The 16,718-nt window shown below is 38.0% G+C and overlaps 2 protein-coding genes and 1 pseudogene across 2 annotated transcripts; 2 read left to right on the plus strand and 1 right to left on the minus strand.

Annotated features, from left to right (window-relative positions):
• The first annotated feature begins 1,366 nt into the window (after positions 1-1,366).
• On the plus strand, positions 1,367-2,419 carry LOC103929680 (ethylene-responsive transcription factor ERF017). The gene has a single exon (XM_048575619.1). It carries the CDS (start codon positions 1,456-1,458, stop codon positions 2,158-2,160), a length of 705 nt encoding a protein of 234 aa, XP_048431576.1. The 5' UTR covers positions 1,367-1,455; the 3' UTR covers positions 2,161-2,419.
• Positions 2,420-3,289: 870 nt separating this feature from the next.
• On the minus strand, positions 3,290-11,666 carry LOC103929681 (annotated as a pseudogene).
• Positions 11,667-14,489: 2,823 nt separating this feature from the next.
• On the plus strand, positions 14,490-15,777 carry LOC103929682 (FCS-Like Zinc finger 13). Its single transcript, XM_009338908.3, has 2 exons — positions 14,490-15,184; positions 15,389-15,777. The coding sequence occupies exons 1-2, from the start codon at positions 14,604-14,606 to the stop codon at positions 15,549-15,551; spliced, it is 744 nt and encodes a 247-aa protein (XP_009337183.2). The 5' UTR covers positions 14,490-14,603; the 3' UTR covers positions 15,552-15,777.
• Positions 15,778-16,718: the final 941 nt, after the last annotated feature.

Genomic DNA, 16,718 nt, shown 5'->3' on the forward strand with positions numbered 1-16,718 from the left:
AAATACATTATAGAGTGAACTCCACAAAAACATGTCAAAAGTATGTGTCCCCAATCCTATCATATACATATATGCGTGTGTGTGTGTGTGTATGCACTGTTGAAAACTTAGCTCCTTTGTTCTTTATATTCTTTCTACGCGATTATGAACTTTCCCTTTTTTTTCTTTTTTTTTTATTTATTTTTTATCAACATGAACTTTTGCATTTTTTTTCTTATCAATATGAACTTTTCCTTTTAATTAATAGTCTCTTGACTTTCCCTTGGATTGAATGTCTATAATCACATCAGAACCTTCGAATCCCTTATTATCATATCGCTCTCTTTTTTTTTTCTTTTTTTTTTAATTTATTATTATTTAGAAGTTAAGAATGTTCGAAACTATTACAATAATTTAGGATATAAAAATTTTCGATATTGAAACTCATGTGTGGAAGTCAACACCCTATCACTAAAATATTGGACCACATGCTATTATATCGCTCTCTCTCATTATTATACAATTTTATGTTCAATTTTGACAAAAAGTGATTAGGTAATGTTTATGTTTGGGTGTAGACGAGATTAATTCAATGCAATCCTATGTTTGGTACTAAAAATGAACTATAATTCCATCATTTTGCAATCTTGTTGGATAACAAACTTTTTTTTTATAATATACAACGGTATAGTTACGCTAAGTGAGTTTACATAATGAGTCACTCATAGTAAATTAAGATCAGACAATTCAAACTCACCATGCACGAGAATCGAACTTAAAAATACTTTATTATAACTGAAGAAGAATAACATTAAACCGCAATATTAAAGTGGTGTCGAATTATTAATCCTTAGAAAACACATGATAACTAACCTTAATTATTGCACAAACTAAAAACTTGAGCCCAAACTCAGGTATTAGAATCGAACTCGAGACATTGGTGTTCAGCTCCTAATACTTTCAATTGAAACCTATGTTACATTAAACACGGAATTTTATTATAATTATCGTAATTCAATCTAGTCGATATTGTTAAAAATATCAAATTCAATCTTAGAATAATAATCCATGGGAATATTGCGAGTCCAAAATTTTCCCAAATTAGTCACTTGGTTTGATTTTCATATTTTTCCAAATGAAAAAAAAAAAAGTATACATATATATATATGGGGTGCAGTGCACGAGCCGTATGAGGAAATAACACACGTGCTTCCAAACCCGTCTCTCTGCGGCTCTTCCCCCGCGTAAAATTTCGTACTACCACTCTCTGAAGCCGCCATTTGTCCCTTCAAAAGCCATTCCCCAGACGCGGTTAATAAGTATTTGACCCACCCACAGTCCTCAGTCAAATCCCCCTCTCCTCCCACACTCCCCCCTCCTCCCCCACATATATATACCCACCGGCCGCAAATTCCATAAACCCCAAAACCCACAAAGAACTGAACAAATCACTTCTCGCAAAAGCACTTTCACTGCATGTCAAACCACTTCTCCAAAATTTTTGATACGTCGTCGTCGTCGTCGTCCATGTTGAACCAGACGAGCGGGGAGCCCTCCGAGCGAAACGACGTGAAGTACAAGGGCGTCCGCAAGCGCAAGTGGGGCAAATGGGTGTCGGAAATCCGCCTCCCCAACAGCCGCGAGAGAATCTGGTTGGGATCCTATGACACGCCAGAGAAGGCGGCGCGTGCCTTCGACGCGGCACTCTTTTGCTTACGTGGTCGCACCGCCAAGTTTAATTTCCCCGACAACCCGCCGGATATTCCTGGGGGAAGGTCGCTGAGCCCTGCCGAGATCCAAGTCGAGGCGGCGAGGTTCGCGAATTCGGAGATTCCGAGGAGCCACCAGTCGATGTCGGCGCCGCAGGCTGAGTGTCAGTCGCTGTCGGAGTTGCAGGCGGAGTCTCAGTCTCCGTCCCTGTCGGAGGGCAGTGGGACCGCCTTCATGGACACTGATTTTCAAGTGACTCCAAACGAGTCGTTTTCGGACCTGTTTGGGACATTCGGGTCGGGTAATTACGCCACGGAGTACGGTTTGTTTCCGGGATTTGATGAAATGAACGGTCAGTTTTTCAGTCCAGCTTCGGCGGCGCCAACGCCGGCCGTTGACTACTACGCGGAAGAGAACTTGGACGGTCAGTTTTTCAATCCGGCCCAGGAGTCTTTCCTCTGGAATTTCTAGAGAAGTAGAGAAGTACAGTACAAATTAAAATTACAAAAAAAAATTTAAATTAAATTTTTAACGGGTCGGGGCTCCGAATAATTTTAGTTTGTGGAGCTTTGACCCGGATTAGGGATGAACCAATTTTTGTGCGGCCATCCCCTTGATTAAATTCATTGTTCATGTTATTGGTACAAAGAAATTTCCCACAGATGGTATAGATTTCTGTGACCTTTGTATTTATTCATTGAGAATTCAGTGGAAATATGTCTTTAATTCATGTTTTGGACTGAGCAATACTCTAAACTATTTTCATCTTTCGAGAAAAAGAACTTGCGTGTCACATAATCAACAAATTTAACATACGTCTGCTATTCAAGCTTTTTTTTAATCTTATTGTTTACAAGCGATGTTACTCTTATAAGTTAAACTAAAAAGAGAATGTTTAAACTCAAAATACGATGAATAAAAGAACATGTTATCTTCAAGACTAATCCACCACTTGCAATCTCTTTTTTATTTTTTACTTAAAAAAAAAAAAGAACGAAAGGGCGTTATTATCCCTTTGTATAACACTCTAGTATGCATCCACGTTTTAAACAAGTCAATGAAGTCATGCATCTTATATAATATCTCAGTCCAAATCCAGAGGGTCCAGCAGTAGTGCAGAGGCCACCTAACCAATTACACCATGGACGCTTCTATCCGAATCCAACCATCCAACAAAACGGTATTGCTATTTGCTTACCTATGCAATCACAAGTTATCGGGACAATGCCTGATACGTTAAAATAATATTAGACATCACTAATTCATTTGTAATGTGCAATGTTCACGTTTGGCCAAGGTCTTGTTAGCGATAGTCTTCTTCGGATACTTGAATTCGAACTAAAATCAAGACTCATCTCAGAAAACTAAAAGAATCACCATGAGATGATAGAGTTTTGTTAAAGGAATAGAGATTTGCTAAATCATTTAAGTTTGGTTGTTATATATTGACTGTTGGAAAATCTCATCCCTCAAGCTATATAGGCACAACTATCATTCTCTGAGATTTGAACTACTAGAACATTTATGTTAATTTCTTTTTACACAAACGATATTATCTAAATTAAAGGAGTGGAAAATTAGGCTAAGTCTCGTAATGGGCTAGCGATAATGTGGTTCAAATTCACCTTCGGCGAGAATCAAACATAAGATCTCTTACTTACAAGTGAAGTTGAATACTACAAGACTGTAGAACTAAGTGGTAGAAATTAAAGCTGCAGTGCCTTTGAACACCGACTACACTGATAGAAACCCTAGTTAATTTACAAAACAAGATACTTAGATCATCATGCTAACTAGTATAACTAATTTTATGGCACAAAATTATTAAGAAAAACCTAAACTCTACTAGCAAATTGCTTCCGCAGCCAGCCTCTTCACAGCATCACCGCAGTTTGCTGAGCCAAATTTGCTGTCAGAAACATGAGCACTTCTCCTTGCCCACACATTCCTACAAAATCATTAGGAAAAAGAAATAAGAATTTCTTAGCTATAGTAATGTAAATAGAAAATTAGGGTTCATGAAATTTAAGTTGACAGAAAATTTAAGAGTTCAGAAAAAAAAAGACTTGCCTTTTGAAGGATGGACAATGCACTTGCAGAGTCACAGCTGCCTTTATCAAATGATCCACATGCAGGTTCCTTGTGGATTACCAAAACTAGCAAACTTGGTTACAGAAATGGACGACCTTCGCATGCCAATTCCACTGTGTGCTTCTCATATGCATGGGCACAGACAGCTCCAACTTGGATAGTTAGGAAATTCACAAGAGATGGATTGCGACCAAACTCCTCAAACAAAACAATTGTATTTTCTCCGTCTTGCATAAAAGATCGAGGAACATGGTACCTTCAATACAATCAAAAGAGATTAAATCCGTGATCGTTAGTAAAATACTAAGTAAATAAACTTGAATGCGAAAAATAGCAAGTTATTACCGTCTTTGGGTAGGATTGCCACAGTTGAAGGAATACTTCTTGTTATCATATGAACCACGGTAAGCACTAGCATCGAGACTACAATCAGTGTAGTATGACAAATAACTCGGCCAATATCGCCCGATACTATGACCACTGATCCAAGCGTGACCTCCACCTTGTATGTATTAGGACAGATGATCAATCATCTGTATCTGTTGAGAAAACATAGCTTGTAAAAACTAAATGTTGTTAGTTTTGTTATTAGGTGTGGTTAGTTAGAATTGTAACAGTTTAGTTAAGGGCATAAATGTAAAGAGCCCAAGGCTATATATACATACATCCATGTAATTGTTATACACAGAAAATGAAATACAACTTGTAGAGGAAGTTTTGTTTTCTTTATGGTATCTCGCCTTCTCGCTTCACAGCTTTCTTTCCACCTTCCGCATCGATTGATCTTCTTCTGATCGTTTCTTGTTGATTCCACTCTGATTCTTTGCTTTTTCTTCTCCGATCTCTTCTCTGTTCGTTGATTGCTTCTTAATTTCTGGGATTATGGCTTCTCCATCTGAATCGTCCCCAATTGAATCGTCTCCAAACCCTAATTTGACTTCTCATCCTCCTTCTCTGAATTCGTATACTTCTCTTACGATTCACAACATTGGAAGCATGGTGCCGATCAAATTGAAAAGCTCAAACTATCTTCCATGGCGAGCGTTGTTTGCTCCTATTTTACGAAGATACAAGCTTCTTGGTGTGATTGATGGCACTGAGATCTGTCCACCGCCTTTCTTGGCTGATCGCTCGCTGAATCCTGCTGCTGAGGAGTGGTATGAAAAAGATCAGAACCTTCTGATCTGGTTGAATTCCACCCTTTCTGAAGAGATCATTCCGTTCACGGTTGGGGTTTCGTCTTCTCGCGCGCTTTGGGTGAAACTTGAACAGCGTTTTGGTGGTGTTTCGGAGGCTAACATTCATCAATTGCGATCTCGTCTTCAATCGGTTCAAAAAGGCTCCAATTCTATCTCTGTCTATCTTCAGCAAATCAAGGAAATTGCAGATTCATTACATGCTGCGGGTTCTTCTGTTTCTGATCGTGATCTCATTGCAGCTACCTTACATGGTTTACCAGATGAGTTTGAGTCATTCATCGACTCTATTATGCTTCGCTTGTCTTCTACGTCTCTGGATGAACTTCACGGTCTCTTACTTACTAAGGAACTTTCTATGGCTCGACGGAAAACAGTCGCCTCTGTGGTTGAACCTTTTCAGGCCTTCTCTGTGCAATCTCAGCCTCCTCTACTTCCTACTCCATCTGCTGCTCAGTTTTCCCCTCTTCAATCTGCTTCTCGTTACAACTCTAATCGTGGCAAGTCTTCTCGGGGCCAATTTGTTTCTAATTGGGGCAATCGCAATTATCGTGGTAATTTCAATCCTAATCGTGGTAATCGGATCTATCAAGGCTCTCGCAATCATTCAGGTTCCTCTCACTTCAAAGCCCCTTGTCAGATTTGTGGTTCTACTAGTCATGAGGCTATTGATTGTTTCGATCGCATGAACCCTGAAATCTGTGGTCGTATTCCTCCGGCCAAGCTTGCTGCCATGTGTGTGCATCATTCTGCTAAACCCTCTCAGCCGTGGTTGATTGATTCTGGAGCTACATCTCACATCACCAATGATGTTGCTAATCTTTCCTCTCCCACTCCCTACACTGGCGAGGACAAAGTGTATGTTGGCAATGGTAAAAGTTTATCCATTCATAATGTTGGTTCTTCTACTCTGCACACTCCTCATCACTCTTTTAAACTGCAGAATGTTCTTCATGTTCCTTCCATGGCACATAACCTTGTATCTGCTTATCAATTTCTTAAGGATAATGACTGTTCTTTAACTCTTGACCCTTATGGATCCACTGTCAAGGATCGTATTTCGGGGAGGACGCTTTTGCGGGGAATGGTTAAAGATGGTTTCTATCCACTGCCAAGTTCCAGTAACTCTTCTCCTACTCTTCATTCTGCTTTGCTCAGTGTAAAAGCTCCTGTTCAAGTCTGGCATCGACGCTTAGGTCATCCCTCTTCTTCCATTTTTCGCAGGGTTATCTCTACTACTTCACTTGCAGTGCATGGCAAATCTACGGTTGACTTCTTTTGTTCAGACTGTGCCTTAGCCAAGAACCACAAGCTTCCTTTTGGAGTGGCTTCTTCCACTACAACTCGCAGTCTTCAACTGTTGCACTGTGATTTGTGGGGACCTGCTTCTGTTAAATCTAGCAGTGGTTTTCAGTATTACTTACTCCTGGTTGATGATTTTAGTAAATATAGCTGGTTTTTCCCTTTGAAGGCCAAATCTGATGTATTTTCTACTTTTGTTGTCTTCAAAAACTATGTTGAAAATTTACTTGGCAATAAAATACAAGTCCTGCGTTCAGATTCAGGGGGTGAGTTCACTGGTCATTCGTTTGCATCTTTTCTTCGTACCCATGGTATACTTCATCAATATAGCTGTCCACACACTCCTGAACAAAATGGCTGTGCTGAGAGAAAGCACAGGCATCTTGTTGAAACAGCTCGGACTTTACTTGTTGCGTCTCATGTCCCTCATGTATTTTGGGTTGAAGCATTCTCTACTGCCATATACCTTATAAATCGCCTGCCCATCTCTGGTCTCACCCTGTCTCCTTGGGAAATTCTCTTCCATCAGCATCCTGATTATTCCAGACTCAAAGTATTTGGCTGTCAGTGCTTCCCCTGGCTCAAACCTTATGTTTCTAGCAAATTGGCTGCTAAGAGCAAGAGTTGTGTGTTTTTAGGTTATAGCCTTCAACACAAAGGCTATCGATGCTTGGATCCTCTTGACAATCGCATCTACATCTCCAGACATGTGATTTTTAATGAAGATACATATCCTTTTCAGTCCCTGCCCCTTCCTCCATCTTCTGTTACAAGTGTTTCTCCAGTATCCTCTTCTTCCATGGATCTTTATTTTACCAAGTATACTCAACAATCTCTTCCTGCTGCTGCTGCTTCTTCCTCGTCTCCTGGCCCGAGTTCATCACTCCCTGATGCTGTTGTTGCTGTCTCTCCACCTACAGGTGCTCCTCCTTCTGGCAGCTCAGATGTCTCTCCCTCTGCCTCAGGTCCTCTACCTGTTTCTAATAATGCTCATCCTATGGTCACCAGATCTAAGGCAGGCATTTACAAACCACAGGCGTATGCAGCGACTAAACATCCACTTCCAGTTCCTCTTGATTTTGTTCCCAGCACCTACTTACAGGCATCTAAGCATGCTCACTGGCGCGCTGCTATGCAGGATGAATATAATGCATTACTCTCTACAGGAACTTGGTCTTTAGTTCCTTCTCATTCTACTCAAAACGTAGTAGGCTGCAAGTGGGTCTTTCGTATCAAGACAAAGGCTGATGGTTCTGTTGATCGCTACAAAGCCCGGCTTGTAGCCAAGGGCTTTCATCAAAAAGAAGGGGTTGATTTTCATGACACCTTTAGTCCGGTTGCAAAACCGGTTACTATTCGCATTCTGCTTACACTTGCTGTTCAACACAATTGGTTTTTAAACCAATTGGATATTAGTAACGCCTTTCTTCATGGCGACTTACATGAGGATGTTTACATGCAGCAACCTCCTGGTTTTACTGATCCTCTCTTTCCCAGTCATGTCTGCAAGCTCAGAAAATCCTTGTATGGCCTCAAACAGGCGCCTCGGGCTTGGTTTGATAAACTGTTCCAGGCATTACAGGCTCTTGGTTTCACTCAGTCCTCCTCTGATGCTTCCTTATTTGTACTGAATGGTCCTCACTTGGTTATAGTTCTGGTTTATGTGGATGACATTCTTGTTACTGGGCCTAACTCTACTCTCTGTCATCAGTTTATTACACAGCTTAGTGCCAGATTTCCAGTGAAGGATCTCGGTCCTTTACACTACTTCCTGGGGTTGGAAGTACAGCGGTCTACTAAAGGGATCTTCCTTCACCAAACCAAATATTTACTTGAGCTTCTCAAGAGGACTAATATGGAGGGTGCAAAGCCTTGCTGCACACCTCTTGGCTCCCAGAAACTGGATCACAGTGGGTCTCTCCTTTCTAATCCGACTGCTTATCGGTCTCTGGTTGGAGGACTTCAGTACCTCACCTGGACTCGCCCAGACCTTGCGTTTGCTGTAAATCAGTTATGCCAATTTATGCATGCTCCGCGTGATCAGCATTTTCAAGCTGCTAAGCGTGTTCTTCGTTTTCTTAAGGGTTCGGTTTCTCAAGGTCTATGGTTTACCAAAAGTCCTATTGCTCTTTCAGCATACTCGGATGCTGATTGGGCTGGTTGCACGTTTGATAGGCGATCTACTAGTGGTTATTGTGTGTTTCTTGGTTCTAATCTCATTAGCTGGAGTGCTAAGAAACAAAGCACAGTTGCTCGTTCCTCCACCGAGGCAGAGTACAGGTCTCTGGCTCACACTGCTGCAGAACTTACTTGGGTCTGTAAAATCTTGCGTGATCTTCACTGCTCTCTTCCTCAGCTGCCTACTCTTTGGTGTGATAATCTCTCCGCCATTTCCTTAGCTTCTAATCCCGTCTTTCATGCTCGTACTAAGCATATTGAACTGGACTACCACTACATTCGTGAACTGGTTTTAGCTCATCTGCTTAAAGTGCAGTTTGTTTGCAGTGAGGATCAATTGGCTGATCTCCACACCAAGTCTTTGTCCAAAACCAGGTTTCGCTACTTGTGTTCCAAGCTTCCTCTTGGCATCAATTCTGATTCCACCTCTCGCTTGAGGGGGTGTATTAGGACAGATGATCAATCATCTGTATCTGTTGAGAAAACATAGCTTGTAAAAACTAAATGTTGTTAGTTTTGTTATTAGGTGTGGTTAGTTAGAATTGTAACAGTTTAGTTAAGGGCATAAATGTAAAGAGCCCAAGGCTATATATACATACATCCATGTAATTGTTATACACAGAAAATGAAATACAACTTGTAGAGGAAGTTTTGTTTTCTTTAGTATGTCCACGGCAACTGGATCAGTTCCAAGAGGAGCTTTGAAAGTTGCCTATTTCAAAATCAAACAACAACAAATGTTATAGTTTGTCAAATTTGTGTATGTATAGTAGGTATAAGTACCTTGTACTATGTCAGCATCCGGTTAACGGGTCAGTTTTTCGTTGTTATACCAGCTAGGAGCGTAACGAGAATCAGTGCTGAAGAGCTTGTTTTTCAAGCCATGAAGTCCAACCTTGTATATATGGCCATTTGTGTGCGGATAGAACTTTGATCACAGTTTCATCACCATTTTGTCCCACAAACCAGTACAAAAGGACCAGGAATTCCAGTTTTGATCTCTTCAAATCAACCTCCGTAATTCTGATATTATTCAAATTAGGATTCAAAGTTTTAAACAAAATGAGATTACTAATCACAATTAAGTATTTGTTTTTAACAATATAATACTAACCGGAAATCCAACAGTAGCACTCCACAATGAAATAATGTTCTTTCCAGGATGTAACTTGACATTTTTTCTCAAAAACATAGTTGAAGACGTAGTATTGAGCCCATTGAGAACCTATGAAGGATGAGAAAATAAATAACCTTAAAGCAACAAATTTGTAAGTATATTAAAGATTAATCAAGAAACAATATTGGTTAATCTTACCAACATGATCCCCTTTGACATATGCATGAAGAATTAAACCAGCGCCATTGACCCTTAAAGCCATGTTCTTACTCCAGATTGGTTCATATTTCTTGAGATGAACACTGGCCAAAATTCAAGATAAATAAATTAAGTAAATCAAACCCTAAATATATATGGAAGGAAAAAACAACTTGAAAATAAAAATTAAAATATCTTCAGTACCTTGTCATGTACCAAAGAGAATCACTAGAATCGTTTCCAGCTTCCTTTTGATCCATAAGTTGCTCTGCGCGCAGTATCTTCTCCCATTGCAAGGAGTCTGGTGTCATCAATGGTCTCGGGCCTCCACGACCAAGCAAATGATTCGGGTTCATCTTCAGCCTTGTTCTGTTGTTCACTACCTTCACCTTAACTGTTGTTTGTGTGTTGACCCAAAAATATGTAAAAGAAATTCAGAAATACTTAATAAACCAGATTACACACACACACACACACACACACACACACATATATATATATATATATATACATGAAAAAATAGTTGTGAAAGTTAATTGTTCATACCTTTGCAGTGTTGTATCCTTCTATTATGCAATTAATCAGGAAGAATACTAACAGACCAGGTAGGAAATGGTGTATGTATTTCCTCGAACTGCTCTCACAAATTACACGCTCTCTACTAAACCAAAGTCCTATTGTTTGGTTAAGCATTGAGTATTTGCAAGAGAGGAGAAAGTGCACAATTTAGAGGTCTGTTTTGTCCTTTGCTTCGTTAGTTTAATTTATGGAATTCTAGTTTTGATACTTGTATGATTTGTGGTTCATGAGCTTAAACTGTTAACTTATGTTATTTATAAGTCTTACATAACATAGATGATAGAACAAACAATGGAATCAAATTAATTACATGTTGCAACAATTAAACTATGAAATAATTCACTCCATTCATCTTATGGGAAGATGAATAATAAGAGGACCCTTGTGAAGGTACGCAAGGTCGAAAAAACCGTATCGCTGGAGCTGTTTACTGCTTCTGGCTTTTCGCTTGCTCATGCCACGATTTCCCAGGAAATATGCATGAAACCAGCTGCAGGTCTAGTGAAAATCAAGCAAATTTCAACACAAGGCGTACAACAGAACACCAAAATGACTGAAAATTAGAACATGGCCCAAAGGCCTACATCAGGAACAGGAAAGATTAAATTTATAACAACATCAGCCAGCTGATGAAGCTGGACGACCAAACACTTCCGGAATGCTACGTAGAGAAACAAAACCCCCATACACATTTGCTCATATTTTCTTGGCGACCAAACAGACAGTAGAGCACTTAATTAAAGACAAAGGGAAGTGATTTTCAAACTTTTTTTTTTTTTTTTCCTCACACATACTCATGATTATTATGGCATTCGAATTTAAAAAGGGGATGCAACTTGCAAGAATAAAATGCTTGCAGGTAGAAGGGAAAAAAGGGTGTGGAAATCACTTCTCAAAAAAGAAAAAATTAAACAAAGATCATGAGTGAAAATCATAAGGAAAATTAACGAAAAGTCCTCAAAAACTTTAGTTTTAATCAAAATGACAAAATAAAGGTGTAAGTGAATAGTACCATAAGTGATTTTTTAAGCAAAAAATGTCTTTAACGTTAAAAATGAACAGTATCATAAGTGTTTTATTAAGATTCTCAAAATCACAAGTAGAAAATGCAACAGTGGAACACCAACTTGCCTTGCCAATTACTACTTAGGGTTGTTCATGATCTTCTGTTCCGGAAGCCTATAAATATGTAAAGTCAAGAGTAGTTGGAAAATGTGGAAGATTTCTATGTCACTGCTGACTGCCAGAAGGAAGATCCTTCCTGGTCCTTCCATAAGACCTTGTGAGTAACTAACAGTTACCTTGGTCAATGCCATTTTTCTTATTCCAACGTTTTCACCCGAAGGTAGCATTTTCAAGGGGTTTAGGACTCGTTCGGAAGTATTTTTAAAATGATTGAAAACGTTTTTAGTGAATATGTTAATAGAATCAATTTTTGGTAAAAACACAAGTGAATCCTGGAAAAACACTTAAGTGCTTACCGAAAAAAGTGCATAACTGGAGTTTCTTCCGAAAACCAATTTAAGTGCTTTTGAACCAAAAAATATTTTTTTTACAAGCGTTTTCAATCATTTTAAAATCATTTTCAAACGAATCCTTCATGTGTACTGATCGGGTAAATATGTACCTCAATGATGATATGTCTTTATTAAAATGGCATCTAAGCTTGAGCTAAGTAATGTTCGATTTGATTCAGCTTGTTTACGATCCTACAATCTTATACGTCTTTGGCATCGCGACCTCTAACCCTATCGATCTTACAGTAGCATTATCCGACGACGAGCCCATTCAACGAACCAGGCCTTGATTCGCGTAACTCGACCCAATACTAATATGGTTCATATGAAGCTCAACTTGGTTGGTGAATATTTGATCAACTTGTCCAAGACTAGAACAAAATGGAGTAGTTTTAACCAAAAAACAAAGAACATAATGGAGTAGCAAAAGTCCATACATAGCCAGAAGGTGATATCGCTTTCGAATATTAAGGTGAACGTAAAAAATGGTACGTCCACATCTTACATCTAAAATGTATAATTTAAAAGATAGAAAGTTGAAGTTGAAGGGTACTTGGTTTTTCAATATATTTTAGTTTTTTATATTTAATTGTTGTTTTGCAATTAATAATTGAATGCTGTCAACATCTTGACGCCCTCTCATGTATATATGATTCTTAGGTCGTTGTCGCTGGCCACTGAAAGAAGTGCCGACTTAGACGGGTTTATTGTTTTGTGGCATCCGAGACACTACGAAGGAGTAAATTCGTCGTATATAAATTGTTCTCGTAGACTTTTGTCATAATTTTGTTTGCTTTTATACGAAAATAAATTTACATAGAATGAATTTACTGTCACATGTGACAAAACCAAAATTTTATGTTTATGTGCGGGGAAATATCGCCACACATGGTTTTCAAGGCCCCGTCGTGGTTTGTTGACGTTTTTGGAGCTTTCTCTTCTTGTAAAATATGTACTTCGCCAAATGACCAAATTGCCCTATGCTGGTAATATAATAGTAAAGCCTTTCCCTTTCTTTGAATTGGTGTTCCTCTTTATTATATGAAAAATGAAAAATGTTAAATAAACAAATGATGACACGAAGATTAGAGGCTTTCATCACCGCACATAAAAAAGTAAAACAAATCTTATCACTAAATATATCTCAATATTAAATTACTAGCATGATTTATTCTGAATACATAATTACATACTTTAAAATTTATTTAAAATGTTTGAGTAGATTCTTGAAATAACAATTTAATTTTCTTAATTAAGTGCTATTTACACAAGCCTATAAAAATAGCAATAATGCGTGTTTCTCAAAAAATTTAACAACTTATTATCGATATTAACAGATTAGAATATGCTTGATGTGTTCACAACATGAATTGAAATCTCATATTTTTATTTTAACTCATTTGAAATACAATAAGTTAATTTTTATATCTAAAATAAATAAATTTTTTAAAATTTAAAAATGAACATTCAAACAAACACAGAAGTTATATGAAAACTACACGTTTTAGACACCCAATTAAAAATTGAGAATATAAAACATAGAAGACAGCTAATACTCTCAAACAAATTGTATTTTGTCCCCTTATGGGACTATCATAATGCAAGGGTATTATAGTCATTTTAAGTTGCGAACAAGAAACCAGGCCCCGCATCGCTTTCAATGCCGGAAATGGGCCCCCAGTTTTCTGTGGGCTCATACAGCTCTCTCTGCTTTTAGTGGTTTTAGTGGTTTCGTTATTATTGCAGTTGCCCAATTCCTTTGGATCTCTTACACGTGAAATCGATCCGACGGTGCTAAAGCTCAAGGAATCTTATGGTGGGCCCTGACTGAGTATGTGGTCCCAATAAGTGGAAAAGGACATTTCCTAAACAATTGCCTCTTGACAAAGTGACTGATTGGAACCAATTTTATGATAAAATAATAATCATATACTTAATAATTAGGTTGATCTCAGAGAAATCATATTTTTGTAGACCACATCTGGACAATTTTTCTAATAGAGATGGAATTTACCAATACAATTAAATCACGCTTCTATGAGAGTTCATATATGGTTTACAAAATATCATTTTATAGCATTTTAGAAATAATTAAAGAAATAAGTGATTTTCGCACCCAGTTTTTACTCTTATTTCTATAGTGAAAGAATCTAAAATGATGAACTTATAAATCTTAATTTTAAAAATTATCATTCTTTTAGTACTTAACTGATTTGTTGTCGTTAATTTGGTGAACACATCGTTTGTATTTTCTAAACAGTTGAGCGGTTCAGATTTATAACTTCATCATTTGAACTAAAATTTTCTTTTTTAACAGGTGGTTGAACAAATCGAATAAGAATTAAATTACAGTAGAAAGGAGATAGAAAGATAAAACGAGAATGAAAAATGAAAATGATGAGCATATATATATATTTTTTTCTGTTTATACTCTTTTCTTTATTGATACCGATCAGTGATTGAATTGAACAAATATAATAAAATCAACAAACATATTAAAATAAAGTGTTTTAAAAAAGAAAAAGTGCTTTTTATTATCAAGTTCTCATACCAAATTCATTTCCCATAAAGTAAAGTAACTCAATGATTTCATGGGTGTTTGAAAACAATCATCACCCACATAATTCCAAAACAAAACCATGGGCGAAGTCCCATGTCCACCCACTCCACCATCATATATTGAGGAGCCTAAAACTTAAGAGCATTCCAAACACACTTGACACTTTCACTTTTCTTATGTTGAAGTTTGCCAAGAGACCTTTCCCGATGATCGGAAAGATATCGGAACTCCTAGTTTCCGGCAACCGTACCGGGTTTTCCGACGCGGAGACAAGCCCTAGAAGTCCATTGGACCTCAAGATGCAACCTTCTCCAAGTCCTAGAGGCTTGAAGAGCTATGACGTTGGCGGCGTAGGGTTGGGCATATTAGCTGCCTTGGAAAAATCAGCCCATAACGGACGTGAAATATTGGCAAAATACGGCGTGTTCTGTCCGAACAGGAACCGGTCCGACCCGATTCCGGTGAACTCGGGTAAAAACAGTGATGGGTTTTCGTCAAGAGGTGGCCAAGAATTTGAGGAAGATAGTCTGGAGAATTATACTTACGTGACTCTTCGTGGACAAAACAAGCCGTGTACGAAGGTGTACTATGACGGAGGTGACTGCGCGGGAAGTGCCATGCACCGCCGTACCGGTTACGGTGGTTTGACTATATGTGACGATGATCTTGAAAGCTCGGTTTTTCCGACGTCGGATTTTCTCAGTTGCTGCCATTTGTGCAAGAAAAGCCTTCATGGAAAGGACATATACATGTACAGGTATACAACCTTGACAATCTTTTCTTCTTCATTTATTCGAGTGATGTTCTAATTAATCTAATCTAAACCATCGGTAAAATATTCGAACTTGAGTAAGAAGAGCGGTTAAAAAACCTTAAAAACCATTCTTCTTCGTGCTTAGCTTTTATTTGTTGGTTTTATGTTTGATTAGGTGACTAATGTTTTATGTGTTATTTTTTACAGAGGAGAAAAGGCATTTTGTAGCACAGAATGTCGGTCAACCCAGATAATTGCCGATGAGAGGAAAGAGCAGTGCAGATCAGAAGCTTTGAGATCTGCAGATGCTTCGAGATCATCGTGTTCGAGAGAGGAGATCATCTTCTCTACTGGGATTCTTGCCATTTAAGGCAGATAATTACATAGACGGCCATACACTATACATTTATATATATATATATATATATATGAGGATATTAGGTTTTTTTTATTTTTTTTTTTCGATTAACTGGAAAAAGAGGGGAAAGGAGAAGGAAAATTTTGGCTAAATGGTATCGATCGAGCTTGTATTTTGTTATGACAAACATGAACAATTTTGAATAATAAAGAACAAGTATAAATCTTGATTTGAATTATACATGGTTGGATGAGAGTATCGAATTGTTCTGCTGATCTAACGGTTCAGACTCTATTCGTATTACAGAATCTCAAAACTCGAGTTTCATGATTCTACATATTGTAACGGTTCAAATTGTGTTCGTATGGCAGACAGTTTCTAAACAAGATTTTGTTCTAGGCTTTATTTTATTGCCGATTAGTGGCTTTACTGTGTTACTGTTATGGAATATTTCTATAAAATATGCTTTACATTAATCGAACGAATTGAAAAGGATAAAGTATACAAATCCAGTCCCATTCGATTGAAAGCTTTCTCCTTTGAATCGGACACAGTTGGACCCCATTTTTGAAGACTTTTCAGCAAAAATTAGACAGTGACCCCGCAAAATTAAGTGTCCACCAACAGAGAGCATCCATACCCTATAGAGTATTGATGCCTGGAAAGTTCAGTTCAATCAGTCTCACAGACTCCCCTGGAAAAGACTTGTAAGACCAATATATTTACAAGAGAAATGATTTTCGTACACCTGTTTCTCCTACAACAATTTTATGTGTAATTTTAATCATGAGATTAAATGAAGTAAACGCATGTTTCTCTCTTGGCAGTCCAAGTGTAATTTTAGCCGTCATATTAAATAAAATAATAGAATTAAGAGATAAATGTACAATAGTGTGCAAAAGAAAAAAAAATAAGTGGGGAGATCATTCATGTATCCACAACTAAAGTCGGATGTGCAATAGTCCACTTTAAATTTTTATATGATGTTCATAACCAGTCTCATCCACCAGACGAGTCAGAAATCTTGTGGCCCTACTAGGGCAGAATTTTGGATGCGACTATTCTGATTCTCTCGTCACATGATAGTGTAACTAGGTCACTTGACAAGTGAGAAAGAGAAAAAGATATACAACCGATTACATGTTAGAATCCCGACGGGGGTATGCATAAAGTCTTTCC

This window comes from the organism of the source record quoted next, unplaced genomic scaffold (assembly GCF_019419815.1).
Source record: "Pyrus x bretschneideri cultivar Hongxiangsu unplaced genomic scaffold, Pyrus_bretschneideri_v1 Contig8, whole genome shotgun sequence".
Lineage (NCBI taxonomy): Eukaryota > Viridiplantae > Streptophyta > Magnoliopsida > Rosales > Rosaceae > Pyrus > Pyrus x bretschneideri.